At 53.1% G+C, this 17,886-nt stretch overlaps 6 protein-coding genes across 6 annotated transcripts; 3 read left to right on the top strand and 3 right to left on the bottom strand.

The window, feature by feature from the left end:
• Positions 1-30: 30 nt before the first annotated feature.
• On the bottom strand, positions 31-1,208 carry N7498_010800 (class I SAM-dependent methyltransferase; the record flags this gene model as incomplete). The annotated part of the gene is made up of 3 exons (XM_058457856.1): positions 31-755; positions 874-990; positions 1,124-1,208. 3 exons carry the CDS (start codon positions 1,206-1,208, stop codon positions 31-33), a joined length of 927 nt encoding a protein of 308 aa, XP_058304755.1.
• A 758-nt stretch (positions 1,209-1,966) lies between these two features.
• On the bottom strand, positions 1,967-6,852 carry N7498_010801 (putative nuclear migration protein (ApsA); the record flags this gene model as incomplete). Its single annotated transcript, XM_058457857.1, has 2 exons — positions 1,967-6,343; positions 6,403-6,852. The coding sequence occupies 2 exons, from the start codon at positions 6,850-6,852 to the stop codon at positions 1,967-1,969; spliced, it is 4,827 nt and encodes a 1,608-aa protein (XP_058304756.1).
• An 882-nt stretch (positions 6,853-7,734) lies between these two features.
• On the top strand, positions 7,735-8,788 carry N7498_010802 (U2-type spliceosomal complex subunit CWC24; the record flags this gene model as incomplete). The annotated part of the gene is made up of 2 exons (XM_058457858.1): positions 7,735-8,263; positions 8,322-8,788. 2 exons carry the CDS (start codon positions 7,735-7,737, stop codon positions 8,786-8,788), a joined length of 996 nt encoding a protein of 331 aa, XP_058304757.1.
• Positions 8,789-12,390: 3,602 nt separating this feature from the next.
• Positions 12,391-13,364, top strand: N7498_010803 (DUF3431 domain-containing protein; the record flags this gene model as incomplete). Its single annotated transcript, XM_058457859.1, has 2 exons — positions 12,391-12,638; positions 12,692-13,364. 2 exons carry the CDS (start codon positions 12,391-12,393, stop codon positions 13,362-13,364), a joined length of 921 nt encoding a protein of 306 aa, XP_058304758.1.
• A 483-nt stretch (positions 13,365-13,847) lies between these two features.
• akuA (uncharacterized protein) lies at positions 13,848-16,096 on the bottom strand (the record flags this gene model as incomplete). Its single annotated transcript, XM_058457860.1, has 6 exons — positions 13,848-13,958; positions 14,023-14,256; positions 14,309-14,412; positions 14,461-15,307; positions 15,360-15,968; positions 16,034-16,096. 6 exons carry the CDS (start codon positions 16,094-16,096, stop codon positions 13,848-13,850), a joined length of 1,968 nt encoding a protein of 655 aa, XP_058304759.1.
• Positions 16,097-16,397: 301 nt separating this feature from the next.
• On the top strand, positions 16,398-17,810 carry N7498_010805 (ferrochelatase HEM15; the record flags this gene model as incomplete). Its single annotated transcript, XM_058457861.1, has 3 exons — positions 16,398-16,643; positions 16,720-17,290; positions 17,353-17,810. 3 exons carry the CDS (start codon positions 16,398-16,400, stop codon positions 17,808-17,810), a joined length of 1,275 nt encoding a protein of 424 aa, XP_058304760.1.
• Positions 17,811-17,886: the final 76 nt, after the last annotated feature.

Below are 17,886 nucleotides of genomic sequence, written 5' to 3' on the forward strand. Positions count from 1 at the left end.
CCATCCAACTTTCCTCAAGCCTTCATCCATCTAAGCACTCTTCTTAACCAAAGTCCCCGAAATATAAGGCATAGCCCCCCAAGCAAAAGACCGCTGAATATCAAAACTCTCCCACCCCCCATCACCATCCGCAGCCCGTCTCAACGCCCCCTCGGTATCCCGATCCAAACAACAATCCCCAACAAAGAAACTCCATCCAAGCATCATGTAAACCCCCTGCACAACCCTAGCCAATAAAGACCCCTTTGCAGTCCTCCACGGGTTCACAACATGCTCCGTCACAAGCAACTTTCCACCCGGCTTCAGCAGGCCATACAATTCCTTCACCCTCCTCTCCATCTCCGGAACAGAGCAGAGAACACGCACGCAGAGAATCGTATCGAAGACTCCGTTTGTACTATCTGCGTCGTACGCGGACGTAACTCCGGTGTGTGTTTCTCGGAGGGCCGGGAGTAGAACTGATGTAGAGGCTCCGCAGTCTAGAATGTGGTATTTGGACGAGAGGCCTTCGGATTCGGCTTTTGCGCGCAGTTGGGCGTGCAGCCCGTGGCAGGGCTCGCAGCCGTAGATTGTTGTTATGGCCGGCGAGCGGAGGAGGGGCATTTGGGTTCCTGTGCCTGGGCCGATGTCGAGGACGACTCCAGAGGCGGTTTTGAGGAGGGGTGGGATTAGTGCGGTTGAGTTTCGGACGTTGGTTGGGTTGAATCCGTCTGAGTCCGTTGTGGTTGGCGGGGTTGCGGGTTGGGATGGAGTGTCTGGTGGGTGTTAGTATCTTTTCTTTTTGGATTGAGATGTCTAATGGGAGAAGAGCAGGGGTGCTATATGGGACACTGGTTTCCTTGTCTACGGGTGGTGGTTCATGAGAATACTCACTGGTAAATTCGACCCAGAATCGACCGAAGGATTCATCGCGTAGCTCGCTGGTCCGGAAGATAGGCGCTAGCAGCTGGCCATTCTTGAAGACGGCTTCACCGCAGACACGGATGTAATCTGCCTCTAGTTAGCTTTGTCTGAGATGATGACGCATAAACGGGACAGCAAGAGTAAAATATCAGACATCAAGACCGGACTGGGATTGATCCAACATAGTTTGACTTGAATTGATATCTCTAGTGGCACTTACGACGCATGGCCCAGGCCATAAGCATTGCGGGTTCGACCAGGCCGAATAACCGCTCTCCAAGCGGCGGGGGAGCATCCGAGGACATTTTGCTGGACCTGTGCTACAATGGCAAAGAATAAAAAAGAGGGAAGATCCGCTCGAGTTCCATGGAAAGTTAGGGTCTGGTCAATGCGGAGAAGAGTCATGTGACCGTGCGGGGAGCTACGCCTTTCGATGACATCTGAAGAGTTTGATAGAACTTTGGAATGCTACTTGACGAAGATAGATCTTTGTGAAAGCCATGAGTCAATTGTCAAACGTAGACCAAAATTTTAGTATAGCCCACGATCTGGTGCTCAATACAGAAACATGGTGAACACGATCACGCAGAAAGAGCGGCAGAGTTAATCGCACATATGGATCGAATTGTTCGACATAAATTATCAACAGAAGAAAAAAGGGGGAAAAAAAGTATAGTGAACTGTGAATGGCGGATCAGACTCGGCCGTGAATTAGGCTGCACGGAATACGCAAAAGAAGGACGGTGACAGGAGATGTCTGTATGACGGAAAGGAAATGGGAAGAGAGTGAAGTAAGAAAGGTGTACATGCAGGGAAGTGCCAAGGAGCCAATTCACTGTGTCTTCTATTAGGGGTAGGTGACTCAGTGATGAAGAGAGAGAGAGAGAGAGAGAGAGAGAGAGAGAGAGAGAGAGAGAGAGAGAGAGAGAGAGAGAGAGAGATGCTGGTCGGACAAGAAGAGAAAAAGAGACTCGTAGCCATTATAGAAAGTGACGCAAGCCGTCTTCGTTTGAGGACCTGCCCGCAAACTCGAGCAACCCGATTTCAATGCCAATGAACGCTTTTAGTGGTGGGAGTGGATGCGGTCGACCCGTGGGCTGTATCGGCTGGTACGGGAAAGCGAGCCCACGTCGTGTTTGCCATCGCAGCAGGCACGAACGTTCTCAAGTCGATCGTCATCTTCGTGGTCGTGTCCGAGATTCTCGGCACTGTCTTGACCACGGAGGCTTTCGTTTTTGACACTGGGAGACTGACCATGGCGTCCCTTTAGACTGGCAATCGATCCGCGGATCGAGCCGTTGAGGATTGAACTGAGCCGGGATGAGGATCGCTGCGGGGGTTCTTCAGGGACCTGCAGCGTGGAGTTCGGAGCTGGCGAGCTGAATGCGGGGGACGCACGTCCAGGAGTGCCAGCTGAACGCATGGACATGGCAGAGGCCGCACGTTGCTGCTTCGGCTTCCCACGGACGGTGTGACTGTTATAGGACGACAGGGACATCCGAGCCGTCTGGCGAGAGGCGGAGCGGAAGCCGGGGTTGAACTCATCGATGTCATCCAACGTCACGCTGTCATCGTTGTCCTCGCAGTTATCATTGGTCTCACGCAAGAGAAGGTACGACAGGGCATTGAACCAAGTCTCGTGTCGTTGGCTTGTGGTGGCAGTGAAGCGGACTCGACGGCCCGGGCTGACAACCTCTAAGCTTCGGCAGTGAAGACCCGGGGGATAGGGGTTGTCATCTGCGACCACTCGCACAGCCTCGATTGGCACACTCTTCGTCCGAAGCTCGCTCTTACCAGCGGTCTGTGGGTCTTTTTCACTCCAATATAGGGTACGAGTATACGGGTGGACCCAGAAGTACCGCCGATGCCGTGTGGTCGACATGTCCGCTGAACCAGTCTTTCGGGTATACTTCCAGAGGAATTCTCCAATCATTGTTTGGGTGATTGCCTGGATCATGCGAGGGTCAGTGTTAGGTCCATAGCCGTGAGGCATCGGGCCAGCATGAGGGTTCATGTTGAACCGCTCCTCGAGCTCAGAAGCAAACGACGACACTGAGGACCGCCTGGACATCTGGCTCTGACTTCCTCTTCTCATCCGAGTTTGAGTAGATACGGTACCCTGAGTGGACCCAGCGCGGTTGGCGTTCTCGCCTGGTGTTCGTGGCCCTTGCACGTTCATGCGATAAGCAGAAGCAGGCGCCAAAGGAGGACCCATGCTCCCAGGGGACGGCGTAGGCATGTCGACTGACTTCTTCTCGGCAGCCATGATAGTTTCGCGGTGGTCTGAAGGCAATGGTGGGTGAGAGCTGACACCAGATGCCTGGCTGGTTGCAGTATCAGGTCGTCTCGGCGTTCCTGATTTAAATGACTGTTGAGGGCGAGGCCTGAGCTTAGGAGTAACGAATGGTGAAGCAGCCGCGGCGGTAGCCGCTGCCGCTGCCGCCAACGCAGCGTCCCTTGTATGACCGCTGTCGCCGGAAGTAGGACGCGCGGACTCCCGTTCCATGAGAATCTGATCGATCTGCTTCGAAGAAAGAATGGTTTGAGCGCCCTGGTCCATGCTGACAGAGCTGGACGGTTGTCGACCATTATGAGGCAGGGCATTACCAGAAATGTCGCTAAGAGCCAAGCCAGTGCTCAGGCGCCGCTCGCTAGTAGTGGTACCAGCACGGTTACGAACAGGGACACTAGTCTCATCTTCATGGACAACAACTGTGGCGGCGGCAGCAGCAGCCGCAGCAGCCGCAGCCTTTGGCTCCTCCATGGGGTCTGTTTGGATGCCGAAATCGGTCATCGGAGGAACCACACGGGGCACATATTGGACTGGACGAGTCTCTATCGAGCGTAGAGTAGATAGAGTGGGGCTCGGGAGAGGAGGAAGCTCAATAAGCTTGGGTGCTACCGGGCGTGTGAATGTCGGACCCAGCCAAGAGATTGACAACTGGGAAAGAACTGGCTCAGGCTCAGGAATAAGGACAGGTACTGGCTCTGGGATAGGTTCCGGAAGCCGAGGCTCAACAGGCTCAGTGTGTTGAGAGGCAATAGTCGACACACCCAGCTCGAGCAATAGAGCTTCTTCGACAACAGGAGGTTCAGGGATGGGTTCAGGTTCGGGGAGTCGGGCCTGAACGGGCTCAATGGAATGATGGGTGAAGAGAGATGACATGGTGACTTGGGGCAATTCTCGCACAGGTTCAACAGGGATGACAGACTCCGGTTCAGGAATTGTTGCCATAACGGGCTCGGTGTACTGCGAAGAAATGGTGGAGACATTCATCTCTGGAAGTTCAGGCACAGGAAGCTCGTGCTTAACAGGCTCGACAGAGCCTCCAGAAACGTACGAAATACCCAGCTTTGTGAAATTGGGCATCTCGGGAACGGTTTCTTGAGTAGAGATGGTGGCCATTCCCATTTCAGCCAGCTCGGCTTGAGTGCCTGCCTCGACCCATTGACTTCTGACAGAGCGCTGATCCCAGACCATCTTCGGCGGCGTAGGGACACTAGCCAGGTGGTCACCCTCGGCAGCTGGGGACTTGAGAGGGGTCCATTGTGTTCCAGAGCTGACTAGCCTAGGGGTCTCCTGTGCCTCAGCATCGATCCCTCGGTCTGCTAGCTGGCTTCTTTGCGGAGTAGCCGGGGCCTCGGGAAGCGCAGCTTCGCTAACGACGTTGACAGGAGTGGCAGGCTCCCAAGGATCCGTCATCACACCACTGTCGACCATAACAGGCTTGGGTGGCGCATCCAGCATTATCTCAGAGGGTCTGCGAGAGCCCGATGCAGGTACCATACGCGGGGTAGAGCCCTCTGCAACTCCCTCCTCATCTTCCTCTTCACCACCTTCTAGCTCTGCAAGCTCGGCGAAGAGACTTTGGCCCTCCTGCGCCACCGGCCCTTGCTCGAAGCTTGGGGCAGGGGAGTTGCGTGAACTTCCCGGCCGGCTAACAGAGGCCATCGGGGCTTCGCCAGACGGACGAATACGCCTCAAGATGCTCCGCTTGGACTTGACACGAGGACGAGAGATATGCATTTGGCTGGGTGAGGGATGACCTCCATCGTCTGTCTGGTCACCGTCCGAGGTGGAAGCTGAGCTGTGGTAGGAAGTACGATCCCGGGCCTTGGCCATCATCAACGATGAGGCCACCCGATTGCGCGGCGTTCTCTGGACGTTGTTCTCGGTCTCGGTTAGGTCTGCAGAGTCGTCGCTGCTGTCATCCGCCATGCTTTCCACGCCAGTCTGGAATGCCTCGCTCTCAGTAGCAGTTGCGCGCTCATTCGCCGTCTCGAATCCATCCTCAGCCTCGGTGGCAGTCTGGTAGACGTCGCTCGGCTCATCAGGAGAGCGAGCGCCAGAACGGTCTCTGGAAACAGCTGCTATGGCCTGGCGAGTGGGGCTGATCTGTCCAGCATTGTCCTCCCAATCGGTGTCGTGCAATTCAACAAACGATTTCTCCTTACGGCCGGCACCCAGAAGATCTGGACGAAGAGGTTTGCGGAAGGAGTCTTGCTTGGACTTCAGGCGTTTGCTCGAGTTTGGCGCAGCGGTCTCACGACGTTTCTGCTCGACTTCATCGCGGGCCTCTTGTAACATGCGCTTAAGCTCGATCTTCTCCGTCTTCTCGCGATGAATAGTGCTCTTAAGGTTCTGAATCATGCGATGAGCATGGCCGAGAGAACTTTTCAGAGTTTCCGATTCCAAGTGTCCATGGCGGGGAGTGAATTTGTTAGGTGACGGAGGCGGAGAGTTATCAGGTGTGAGATGTTCTTGGTCGGAACCGTCGTTGTCATCGGGAATATCACGAGAACCCTGGGATTCATGGTGTCGGATACGCATGGCAAGGCCTTTCGCCAGCTCTTGGTTCTGAGAGGTTAGCTCTTCGAGCTTTTTCTGCAGGGCGCATTTCTCCAAATCGCCGGCGTTCAGATTCCGACGCAAAAGGTGCATCTCAGAATCGTTGGCTTTCTGCAAGGCCGTCTGTTCCTCCAGGAGCTTTGAGTTGGCTTGCTTCAGCTCCTCCAGTTCTCGTTCGACAGCACTTTTGTCGGAGTTGGAAGCGCTGAGGCTGCTGTTGAGTTTCTTCTCCCGTTCGTGGGCATCTCTAACAGCTGCCATCAACTCATGGGTCTGCGTCTCCAAGGCCCAATTTTCATCCTTGTAGCGCTGTTCGCTGTCATCGAGTGCCCGAATGCGCTGCGAATAAGCTTCTGCTTCCAACTCCAGTCGCGACTTCTCCAAATTCACCGTCTTCAGGGACTCCTCCCGTTCGGCGAGAAGTGCCTGTAATTGGCGAACTTGGGCAAGAAGTGAGGTGGAAATCTCGGTCGCAAATTCGATATCGTGCACTCGACTGGCTGGTTGGTTGCGCTGCTTGCGGGACGGAACACTGACTTTGCTGGGAGAGTTTGTCGCTTGGCTGGCGAAGAGAGCGGGGCTGATAGGAGACTGTCCTGCAAGTTAGATCGGGGCAAAGTTCAATGGTATAGGCGTTGCGGTCATGGTACCTTTTGATCGAACCCTGGTGTACCCGGCTGGGCCTCCTCCGCGCTTCCGGCTAACCGCTTGGGAGCCAAAAATGCGCGCGCCGTCTCTCGACCAATCTCACTGTACTCTCGTTCCAGATCGGCAAGTTTCTGTCGAAGTTCCGGGCCCATTTCCCCCTCATCCTGTTGCTGTTCGACCTGTTTCAGCTGTTCCTCGAGTTGTCGCTGTTGATCAATGAGTGCAGTTCCCAACTTGGACGCCTCCTCCAGGCGTCGCTCGGTCTCTGCCAGATGAGCCTCGAGGGCCCGCTTGGCCTGCGCTGGCGAAGAAGCATTAAGGCTGAAAAGTTGTGTATCGAAGGACGAGTAGCGATGAGATTCGCGGGGCACGGGGGGTTGCCCGTTATTCGAAACGAACGGATCTTCCATCATGGCGGCGAGAGAGTTATCCGCAGGCTTGGGCGCCGTCATTCTCGGAGGTTGCGGTGTGCCTCAATCGGCGTCCGAATCCTCTTCGATGGGAGGACACAGTCGCCGTGAGGGGAGTCGCACGATTTATTTGATGGACCAAAATAAATTTAAACGAGCATCGTCCAAGTCAACGCGCCTCGAGTATCGCAAGGTCCTCGCGCAGGGACAGTGAGCCGACCAGCGACCACAGGAGCAGGTAGGGGGAAACAAAGGGGTGGGAAACCGCCGCGAGGAGCGAAGGTGGGAGGGGAAGAAAACAACAACACGGACGAATTCACGAGAATCCCGGACCTGCGAGATCTGGGCACACGCGTTGAGTTGATCGCCCAACTGGACACTGCAAATCTGCAGGAATTATCACTCGACAGGTGAATCCAACAAAAGAAAATGAAACAAATAGACTTAGGAAAAAGAAAACGAGGGAAGGGAGTGTAGGGAGTGTGATTGGGGGAGGGCGACTCGGGCGGGGAGAAGAAGAAGAGAGAGGGCGAGGCGCTCGGGAGTAGTCGTCGGAGTCGCCTTTGTCAATTGGCACCGGTGTTTTAAGATTGGGCCCGAGGATGTGGAAGATCACGATCGCCCCTCCGTGACGCTACGTGGGTATAAATATAGCTGGTGGGGTTCTACCGAGGATATATAGCACTATATACTACATAAAAATATACAGATCGACCCGACGTAAACAAGATATCGAAAACAAGGTTGAGCCTTCCTATTCGACCGTTTTGTGTTGTTGTTTTCTTCTCGCGCGTTCGATGTTTGCATCGTTTGCATGCATTAGTCACCCGAGATTCGAGATCCTTCGTCATTCGATCTTGATCTTGATATCTAATCGATCTCTCTTTCTTCCATTCCTTCATTCTGTCACTCGATTCATTCATCATGGCAGCGGATACTGAAGTCGCAGAAGGTGTCCCCCAGTTTGGCTTCAAGAAGCGCTCCAACAAGGCCAAGGCCACCTTCCGCAAGAAGCGCGCCACGCCACCTCCGGCCTCCGACTCCGATTTCACCTCCTCCGATGACGAAGAAGGCCGGCGCATTAAGAGGAGGCGTAAGAATGTCGCAGTAACTGCCTCATCCGCGGGAAATGCGTCTAGGAAAGACACCACCGCCGAACAGTCCTCCGCTGGCCCTCCATTGACAACGAGCAACGACGCAACCAAAAGCGCCAACTGGTACGATGAAGACTTGAGCTCCAAGAACCTACTCGGCTCGACGAGAGCACGCCCTCAAGAATCAACTGGGCCAGACGGCACCTATAAGGGCACCGCCAACTATACATCCTTCATCCAAAAGAACCCAGATGCGCCGACAAAACAGTTCGGTCCGACCAAGGCGCCTACCAACGTGCGAACGGTGACGGTGATGGATTTTGCACCTGATGTGTGTAAGGACTGGAAACAAACAGGATGTAAGTCGACCTCCACGTCAAAGTATGACCGATGCAGTTGCTGACTAGTTTACTACAGTTTGTGGTTTCGGCGATTCATGCAAGTTCCTTCACGCGCGAGAAGACTATAAGCAAGGATGGGAGTTGGATCGCGACTGGGAGATCGGCACCAACGGCAAGAAATTGACTGGACGGGTCGTCTCACAGCGCAAAGGTGCAGGCAAGGCCGACGAAGAGGAGGAGGATGACGACGATGAGGAATTGCTAGAAAGCATTCCCTTCGCCTGCATCATCTGCAGGAAACCCTACCAAGACCCCATCATCACCAAATGTGGGCATTATTTCTGCGAGTCCTGCGCCTTGAATCGTTATCGGAAGAATCCGTCCTGTGCTGCCTGTGGCGCGGGGACTGGAGGTGTTTTTAACGTTGCGAAGAAGCTCACTGCCTTGCTGGACAAGAAGCGGGAGCGAGCACGCAAGCAACGCGAGGAGGCGATTGCCAATGGAGAAGAAGTTAGCGATGAGGAGGAGGAAGATAGTGACTGAGCAAGCTGTTGAAATGCAGCTGGGCTGCACAGCATGGGCGTTACATTCTGGTACGAAATGTTACAGTAGTATACTGAAAGTCTTTCCAGGGTCATATACCCCGGCGACGAGTCGTGAATACCTAATCTCCGCAGCATTTACACGAAGCTGTCAAGTCGTACGAACTTCTTAATGACTGATAAATCTGACCAAGGGCCCGGTAAAATGAACGTAAATGAAATAGCGTGATTCGCTGAGCGAAGGGACTTGGGGCAATGAGGCTGAGTCGGATCGCTTGTATATAAGACCAAATGGCCCCCAAGGGAGCAGAGCCGCCTATCCCATTTCCAGCAGTAATGACCGATCTTTCCTATATGAATCTGGCTAACATCTTTCCTTGTGAAAATATTTAGCTTTGAAGCTCGAATTCCTTTTGCCACAGAGCTTCGTGGATGCGTTGCAAGACCACAGGACATCACCGAAGCTACATTTGCTGAAAGAAAACGGCAGGACCCAAGGAACCATCCAAAAGCCCTGTGTACGTGTGCTGCGTACCGTAGTAGATGCTACTTCTATGGGCACAGGGTTTGATCATAGGAGGCTAGCACTTGGCGAGCTGTTTAATGCTTATCCAAACCTAGAAAGCCTATTCCGTTTTCGTGAATAGGTTTCGGGGAGGCTGTGTTATAGGTGGTATACCTACTGCGCAGATAGTACCTCTGGCGTTGTCCGAAAACGACAGTTTCCCACCTCTGCGTAATCTTCCGCTAAGTGGCTATCATATCGTAAACGAAATATGCTCTTTATGGAAAGAGAGACTCCCTTGGGAGAAGCTACGGACACTTAGTTTGGGACCGCAGAACAACAAAATTTCGTGAAGCAAGTCACGGTTTATATACACGGCTTGACAGCTTTCACGATAACATCTTACGGCCAGAAAACATTTACGTCTCCCCCAGAGCTGGATTCCTTTTTGTCCTCTTTCCACTCTCTGGAAAGACTGACGGCCAAAGGGAGTGTCCCTTCATTAGATGATGTGGCTCATCATCCCAAACTGCAACATCTTTGCCTTATGCAATCGAAAAACTTGATCAACAAAGATCGATGCTGGACATCAAAGAAATACAAAATTTGGATCAACGCTTGCCAAGCCTTGTAAGCTTGGAGATCAATGTGAACCCGGATGGTACATGCGTCAGTTCTACCCAACACATTCAATTGAAACTAAAACTAACTGATTAATGATATAGCCTATTAGTTTCATTAACCCCATAGCAACAGGCTTCAGTAATCTCCGTCAGCTATCTATGCACGTCGGGCTAGGAGTTGCGCGAGGGACAGATGACCCAACGGAACTCTACAACTTTGAGCCGATGACCTCTGAGGCACCGTTGGAAAAGAGCTTTTCGTTGGTGTTGACAGAGTGATCGGCGCAAGACTTTGCAAAGCGCTTCTTTGATCCCAGAGGCTCATCGGTTCTCAGAACAATAACCTTGAAGACGGGCGAAGATCTGCGTTGGTTTCCGCAGTGGCCTCCCAAGGTTGAGCAGGGGTCCACGTATACTCTAGGCCCGGCACAGTCCAGCCATACTTGACACACAGGTCTATGTTGATTCTTTGTTTTGATATTTACTCCCAAGTCACGAGAAGCCTGTCTTGAAAGTCTGGGCGATCAAACCGGGCCAATTTTGTGATCATTTGCAAGCGGTCCATTCATGGATGTGCTATGGAGGTAAAGGTAAAAATTCCTCACAGACAGGAGTATATACTATTCACGGCCAAATCAGAATCATCATGGTGCAGCCAAGGCCTGAGACGAATCAAAGGAACGATATTTTCCTCCACCGCCTATCTATGAGATGAGACGCTCACCGGGGCCGTTCATGGATGTGGGTATACTTTTTTTTTTAGCGTGGATTACATAGTAGAACAGGCTAAACTTGAACCGGTCCGGTTCCACAGTGTACGACGCCGCATACTAAAACGGAAAGTATCGTGTGGAAGCAGAATAGGCAGCAATCGTTGGGAATAATAATAGAAGGTATGGTGGACAGGGTAGGCGACACACGAAACAGTTCTGCCGAATATGTCCGACCTCGGGACTTCACTCCTGTACAGGTCTTGGACCTACCCCCTCCATCTGCAAACCCCAGAGCAATGCCCTCCCGAGAATCAAGAAATCAAGATTGCGGCCCGCCAACGCGCGGAGTGTGCGTGGAACCCCAACGTGGCTTGAGCACCGTCGGCCCAATGAAACACCGGCCCCCCAGACTATCAGTGTGGGCGTGAGATAGTGAGAAGCAGCGCCCCGATGGCCCCGTCACGACGGAATGCGACCGCAGAAGGCTTTTAAGTGACAAGCGGACTGACTGCAAGGACGGGACTTGACGCAATGTCGTGGTGTTCTCCCGATTCTGCAAGGGTCCAAACGCGTGGAGGTGATGCCCCATCGGTAGGATCTCCGTCCTACGTAGAGTACGGCCACGACTCCATCCTCTCCGGTCGAGTTTGCCCCTCCCATGACAATCGCTGGAGCATACTCCGTAGACAAGCGGTCACACCATCATCGCTTGCGCTGATCGGCGAGTGGTGGGTCTTCACTCCGTGATTGCCACGGCATGTCAGCACTCAAACGAGGCGGCGACCAGGACGAGGACCGATACCAGACACCCAAGGGTACCGAGAATGTCCCCCAACAACTTCAACTCTCAACGGGGGAATTCAAGCGTGCCCCACATAGAATACGAGACCGGATTGATCTCTCGGTGGGGAACCACGTAATCGAACTCCGCGTTTCTGCATTGATTTTCCGTTTTCCATTTTGCCATTCCATCGAACTCTGTCCATGGCCACGTGCGATCCATGGTACTCATCACACGCGGAGTAAAGCAGCTAATTAGCCGATCCCAATCACGGGCCCTAGTCTATAGATTGACCGTGGTCCTTGCGCACCCACGGTTGATCTTACTCGCCCCCGATTTCGTTTGCCTAATACAGTTTCTCTACGCGTACGCTTCAGGGGCCTACGCAGTCCCCCGAGCCAAGCTTTTGCAGCCGACGGCCAGTGCGGACTCTAACCAACCCCGGCGTCGACTTGCGGCCCCGAAATATCCCCTGAACCAGTCCCATTTCAGTCTCGTCGCCCCCGGGACCCAGTGACGTGCGCGCCGAATGGCATTCGAAGTTAAAACGCGGCTTAAACTCATTTTGATTGCGAAAGAAAAAAAAATTAAGCATGGGTCCTCTCTCCTAGCCCCCCCCCCTTCATCCCGCCTTTCCTCTTTCCTCTTAGACTATTTCCTATATCGTCCGCGAGGTTATCTATCCCGCCATCACTCCTTTAAACCTTTTTTAGACTCTCCTTTTCCTTATTCTCCACCGCGACTCTGCCCGATTACCCGTGGACCGAGTCGCTTCCCACTCCCTTTCCCCAACTTCAATCGACTTCACTCTACTTCCCTTCCCGTTCGACTTTCATTCTCCAGTTCTTTGATCTCTATTCTGTCCTTTCTCTACCGACCCTCTCATCAATGGCTTACTGGGTCCTCTCGCGGTGAAATTGGAACAATTGGGACTTCGCCTGAGGGCTTCCCTGGTCCATCCCTGATTCGTTTGCTTTCACCATGAAAGGTGGACTGCGTTTCGCATTATGCGTTACCTTCTTGCTGTTGTTTTCTCTCTATTTGCTGGAGGCCCATTTAAAGGACCTCTATAACCAGTATCGCGCTGGCGCATACCTAATTGATTGGCTGGATCGCAATGGGCCCGTCCACAGCCGGGTGGAGGGATATACCACACCGGGAGACAAGATCATTGTGATGGCCAAGCTGGAGGAAGAACCTACCGATTGGGTAGAAGAACAGCTTCCAGAGTACGCTTATCTCCCTTCAATTGACCGAGGTTGGGAACTAATCCGATTCTCAGCTGGCAACGAGCCATCTACATCGTCAACCCTTCCCAACCGACAATATCAGACGACAAGGTGCTCACGACCCCGGCAAACAAAGGCCACGAGTCCATGGCCTACCTAACCTACGTGATCAACCACTACGATGACCTCCCTTCGACAATCGTCTTCCTCCATGCCCACCGCTCCGGCTTCGTAATGGCCTGGCACGTCGACGCTCCGCTCCACGACAACGTCGCCGCAATGCGCATGCTCCAACTCGACTTCGTCCAGCGAAACGGCTACGTCAATCTCCGCTGCAACTGGAACCCCGGCTGCAAGGAAGCCCACCGGTATAACGCCCATGTCACCGAGCAGGTCTGGTGGGATATTTTCGACGGCACCAGCACCCCGCCTCTCAATACCTCTTCGCCTTACCAGACCGAGTCCCACACACAGAGATATCTCCGCAAACCGGCTCAGATCGGCGCGGCGTGCTGCGCGCAGTTCGCCGTTTCGCGCGCCCAGGTGCATTTGCGACCCCGCGACGACTACATCAAGTTCCGGCAGTGGATTCTCGATACGGAACTGAACGACGCCTCGTCAGGACGAGTCATGGAGTTCTTGTGGCATGTCATTTTTGGCATGAATGCCGTCTACTGCCCCGATGAGGAGCTCTGCTACTGCCAGGTCTATGGCCAATGCTGGTAGGCAAGCCGTTGACCCGCCACTTTGCACATATTGAGGTTTTCACATATTTGTCCGGAGCTTCATTTTTTTTTTTTAAATTTCCTGCGCAAAGCCGCAGGAATCCCGGCGTTCATTCGGGTTTGGGTTAGATTCCGTTGCGTTCAGGCGCTGGAGTTCCTGTAGATGGGCTTGCTACCCGTACAGCATACAGCTTTGGAATATAATTATCCCGTCCCGATGTACATAGATCATCATACTGATATTTTAGTCCAATAGAAGACGTACTGTCACCTCTGCCATATACATTCGAATCATGATACTACTGGTGTTTCTCTGGAGACACGGTTGCTATGTAGAAGGTCCGTCGATGTGAGACAGAAGTGAGACATAGGCGGCCCGCGGAGAGAGTGGAGTATATTGACACATCGGGACAGAATGATGGAGCAAATATCATAATTCGTTATTTAGTTGGACCCAAATCTAAAGATAGTACAAGCCATTGCCTCAGGACTTCTGCTCAAAGTACTGCTCTACTCGGTCCACCAGGTCGGCCTTTTTACCGACCGGAGAACGACCATGAGATGTCAAGAACTCCTTCAGAATAGGCATCGTAAGCTGTAACCAAGGAACACAGGTTAGTCACATAGCACAGAGAAGCAATGAAGGAATGGTTCCTCACCTTTGATACTGTTCCCTTCTCAAAGTTTCGCTTTACCTCATCGTCAAGATCGGAAGCGCCGCCCTCAACTTTCATGCGTTTCGCTGGGGGATCTCGCGCATTGTCCGCATTCTCAGGATTTTCTTTCGGGCCTCTCTTCACCAGCGTTGACTTCGTAGCGGCAGTGCCGCCGAACATCTTGGCTGACTGGGCATCGAGTTCTTCAGACCAGGCGAGAACGTAGTCACCGGCGCGCTGATGTTTGATTAGCCATGCCCTGCAGTATCTGGGAGGCGAAAGGACTTACTTTATCAATTTGCCGATAGCGAGGCTTGGTCTTGTCGTCCGGTGTTCCTGGGTGATCCTCATCTAGGGCTAGAGCCTGTAAAATACGATAGTGCCATTGCAGCGCTGCCACGCATTAGTTTAATCGTACAGCAGGAGCACAAGGTGACATACAGGGATTTGGGTATTTTGTCGGGTCGTAAACAGCCTTCGGAAGCTGCAGTTGCTGAATCACCGCTCGCATCGTGTCGATCAGTGGTTCCGGGGCCACGTTCATAGTAGACTCCGGATTTTGTCGTACGTCGTCTGCATAGGGGAGAGGAATAATCCACATTCCGGGCGGCACCTTCTGCACACCATTCTCATCGATCTTTTCACCACCGGCAATCATGGCGGACAAGGTCGGTGTCGAGTTTTTGCGGGGAATGAACCAGACTAAGGCCATCTTCTCGTCCTTGAGGAGTTTCTGATGCAGCGCGGAGAACACACGCGTTGAGCCGATGTAATCTTCTTCGGAAGGATAGATAAAAGAGGGGTGCTTGACATTGGCCCAAATGGGCAGCGCAGAGAGTGGCTTGAAGCCGATGATCCGAATCACAGGATCCCCAAAGTTCCTTAAGGCCTGCTGTTCCTCGGTCGTGAAGGAAATCTGCTCCCCGCCAAATTTGTACGCTTTTCGGATCTCGGACTTCTCCACTGCCTGCGCAGTGTCATCGGCCATCTGGGTAGTGACTCCTTTGGCAATCTGAGGAGTTTCTCCTCCGAGCCAGACATAGCAACTCCGTGCTGGCTCTTGTCGCTTGAGCAAAAGGTAGCCATTTACGGAAATTTTGAAGTTGGGCCCGAGTTCAAGAGGGACATTGGAGAAGAGTGATCGCCGGGGTACCGATCTGGAGTTGATGCTTGATAGGAGAGAGTTGAGTAAGGATATTCCGTCACCTTGGGCAGTCGATGTGTTTGTATCGGGCTGGAGATATGCCGGCGCCTCGCCATCACTGGGAGATGTTTTGTAGATGATATCCTGTAGCGAGTTAGCATGGTCTCTGCAACTCCGGATATGATTCAAGACGTACATCATAAAATTTCGATGTGTCGAATTCATGATCGGGGCGCGAAATGGGAAACAATTCAATCGTGACCCCCAGGTCATACAAGTCTCTTGCACGGACAGTTGCAGCTGACCGAAGAGACTTGTTGTCGCCGTGTGGGTTATCGTCATCGGACACAATGAAGAGTCGCCGGGAAAGGAAGTTCGGTGCCTTAGAGGTAAAGATCTGGTTTGCACAGAACAACACATTGGCCATTGAGACACGCTCGTCTGAAGGTTTCAAGATATCCCGGGCCACAGCTTCATCTTCTGCTAGAGATCGTAATTCCTTCACTTGCTGCGCCGATGGAATATCGAGGTCGGTAAAGAGGTAACAATGAGGGTAGGAGAGGTCAGCACTTTCGCCGTCCTCGTCGTAGAACTTAGATGACTGAGTGCCATAAAGAAGAACGCCGATCATGTCATGGGGGTTAGATATGATGCGCTGCTGCATCAAATGATATGCACATTTCAGGGCTGCAGATGCCGGGGATTCTTCGCCGGGCTTTTTGGGGTCGGCAGAAGGACGAGGCTTCAGCATGGAGCTGCTAACGTCGATTGCAAATAGAACGGCATCTTTGACGGACCTGAAGCTCTAAAGCAACAATAAAGTTAGCCACTGGATCTATACTCCGAGAGTAACGGGAAGCGGGCATTCACGGTCTCGTCGAGTTCTTCCTCCTCAAACCCCTCCTCCTCTCGCGCGTAGCTGTCATCTGCCATGTTGCTCACGATTTCAAAGGCTAAGAAAGTGAGGAACGGAAAGAAGACTCAGCCTCTGTCTCGTTCCACAGCTGCTGCCTTGACGCGCTTTGAACGCGGGGAGACGCGAAGGTCATGTGACACCGGTCTGGAAGCTGCTGACTCCCCCCATCGCATGATTGGCCGAGGCTCGAAGCTTTCCGCGGCCTCCAACTTGATTCTCTGATCTGCAAATGCGTTGAGCTCACACATTGACTAGGGTATCCGGCTGTGTTTCGACCCTATTTCACAGCGTCAATTTATCCCAATATCACACCCAGTCATGTCATTCCGCGCGCCTTTTGCGATCCCTCGTCGGATCTTGAGCAGTGCTGCCACCTCGGCCCTCCGGCCCGCGACGGGCGGTTATGTGACGTGTTATAGCAATCCACGTCGCGGCCTCGCAACAGCAGTACCACCGGTGACTCAGGATGCTACGAGCTCGAAGGGACCGACTGCGATGGTCTTCTTGAATATGGGTGGACCGTCGACAACGAACGAGGTGGAGGATTTCCTGAGCAGGCTCTTTGTATGCATCCCGAGATTACTTCACTGATAAAGCTTGTTGGGAGTAGGCTAACATTGTCATTCTTACACTTCTACAGACCGATGGCGATTTGATTCCCCTGGGACGATTCCAATCCTATCTCGGCCCGTTGATTGCGAAGCGCCGGACCCCGAAGATCCAGAAGCAGTATGCTGACATTGGAGGTGGCTCGCCCATCCGCAAATGGTCCGAGTACCAGTGTGCTGAGATGTGCAAGGTGCTTGATCAAATATCTCCGGAGACTGCGCCACACAAGCCCTACGTCGCATTCCGCTACGCTGCTCCCTTGACGGAGATGATGTATCAACAGCTGTTGGACGATGGATTTGGAAATGGGAAGGGAGGTCGTGCTGTTGCTTTCACGCAATATCCGCAGTACTCTTGCTCCACGACAGGAAGCTCGCTAAATGAGTTGTGGAAGTGGCGAAATCGCCTGGAAGGCAGCCAGGCTGACCCGACTGGAGCTATCCAGTGGAGTGTCATCGACCGGTGGCCAACCCACCCCGGTTTGGTCGAGGCCTTTGCGCAAAATATCGAGGCCCAGTTGAAGACCTATCCGGAAGAGAAGAGGGATAAGGTGGTGTTACTATTTTCCGCTCACAGCTTGCCCATGAGCGTTGTCAACCGCGGTAAGTCCAATCTCACCTCAACTCGGGAAAATAACAGCGCCTAATCCATGTCTCCTTTACAGGTGATCCCTATCCCTCCGAAGTCGCCGCCACCGTTCATGCCGTCATGCAGCGCCTGAACTTCAGCAACCCGTACCGTTTGTGCTGGCAATCCCAGGTTGGTCCCTCCGCATGGCTCGGGGCCCAGACCAGCGATACCGTCATGCAATATGTCAAGCGCGGCCACACGGATTTGGTCCTTGTGCCTATCGCTTTCACCAGCGATCACATTGAGACTCTATATGAATTGGATTTGGAGGTCATGGAAGAAGCCAACAGCCCCGGCGTCAAGCGCGCTGAGAGCTTGAACGGCAATCCGACCTTCATCAAGGCTCTGGCGGACGTCGCTCACAAGCATCTGCAGAAGGGAGAACCCTGCTCAGCTCAGATGACACTGCGCTGCCAAGGCTGTAAGAGCGAGCGATGCCTGGAGCAGAAGAAGTTCTTCGCCGGTAAACAGCACGGTGCTCTGGTGATGTAAAAGCCGGAGATTTATTGGCATTTTATACATTTTCGTTGCATGTACATAACATTTCGGGCCGGCTCAGGCGTTATGC

This window comes from Penicillium cinerascens (assembly GCF_028974065.1).
Source record: "Penicillium cinerascens strain IBT 15544 chromosome Unknown scaffold_4_segment0_segment1, whole genome shotgun sequence".
Classification (NCBI taxonomy): Eukaryota; Fungi; Ascomycota; class Eurotiomycetes; order Eurotiales; family Aspergillaceae; genus Penicillium; species Penicillium cinerascens.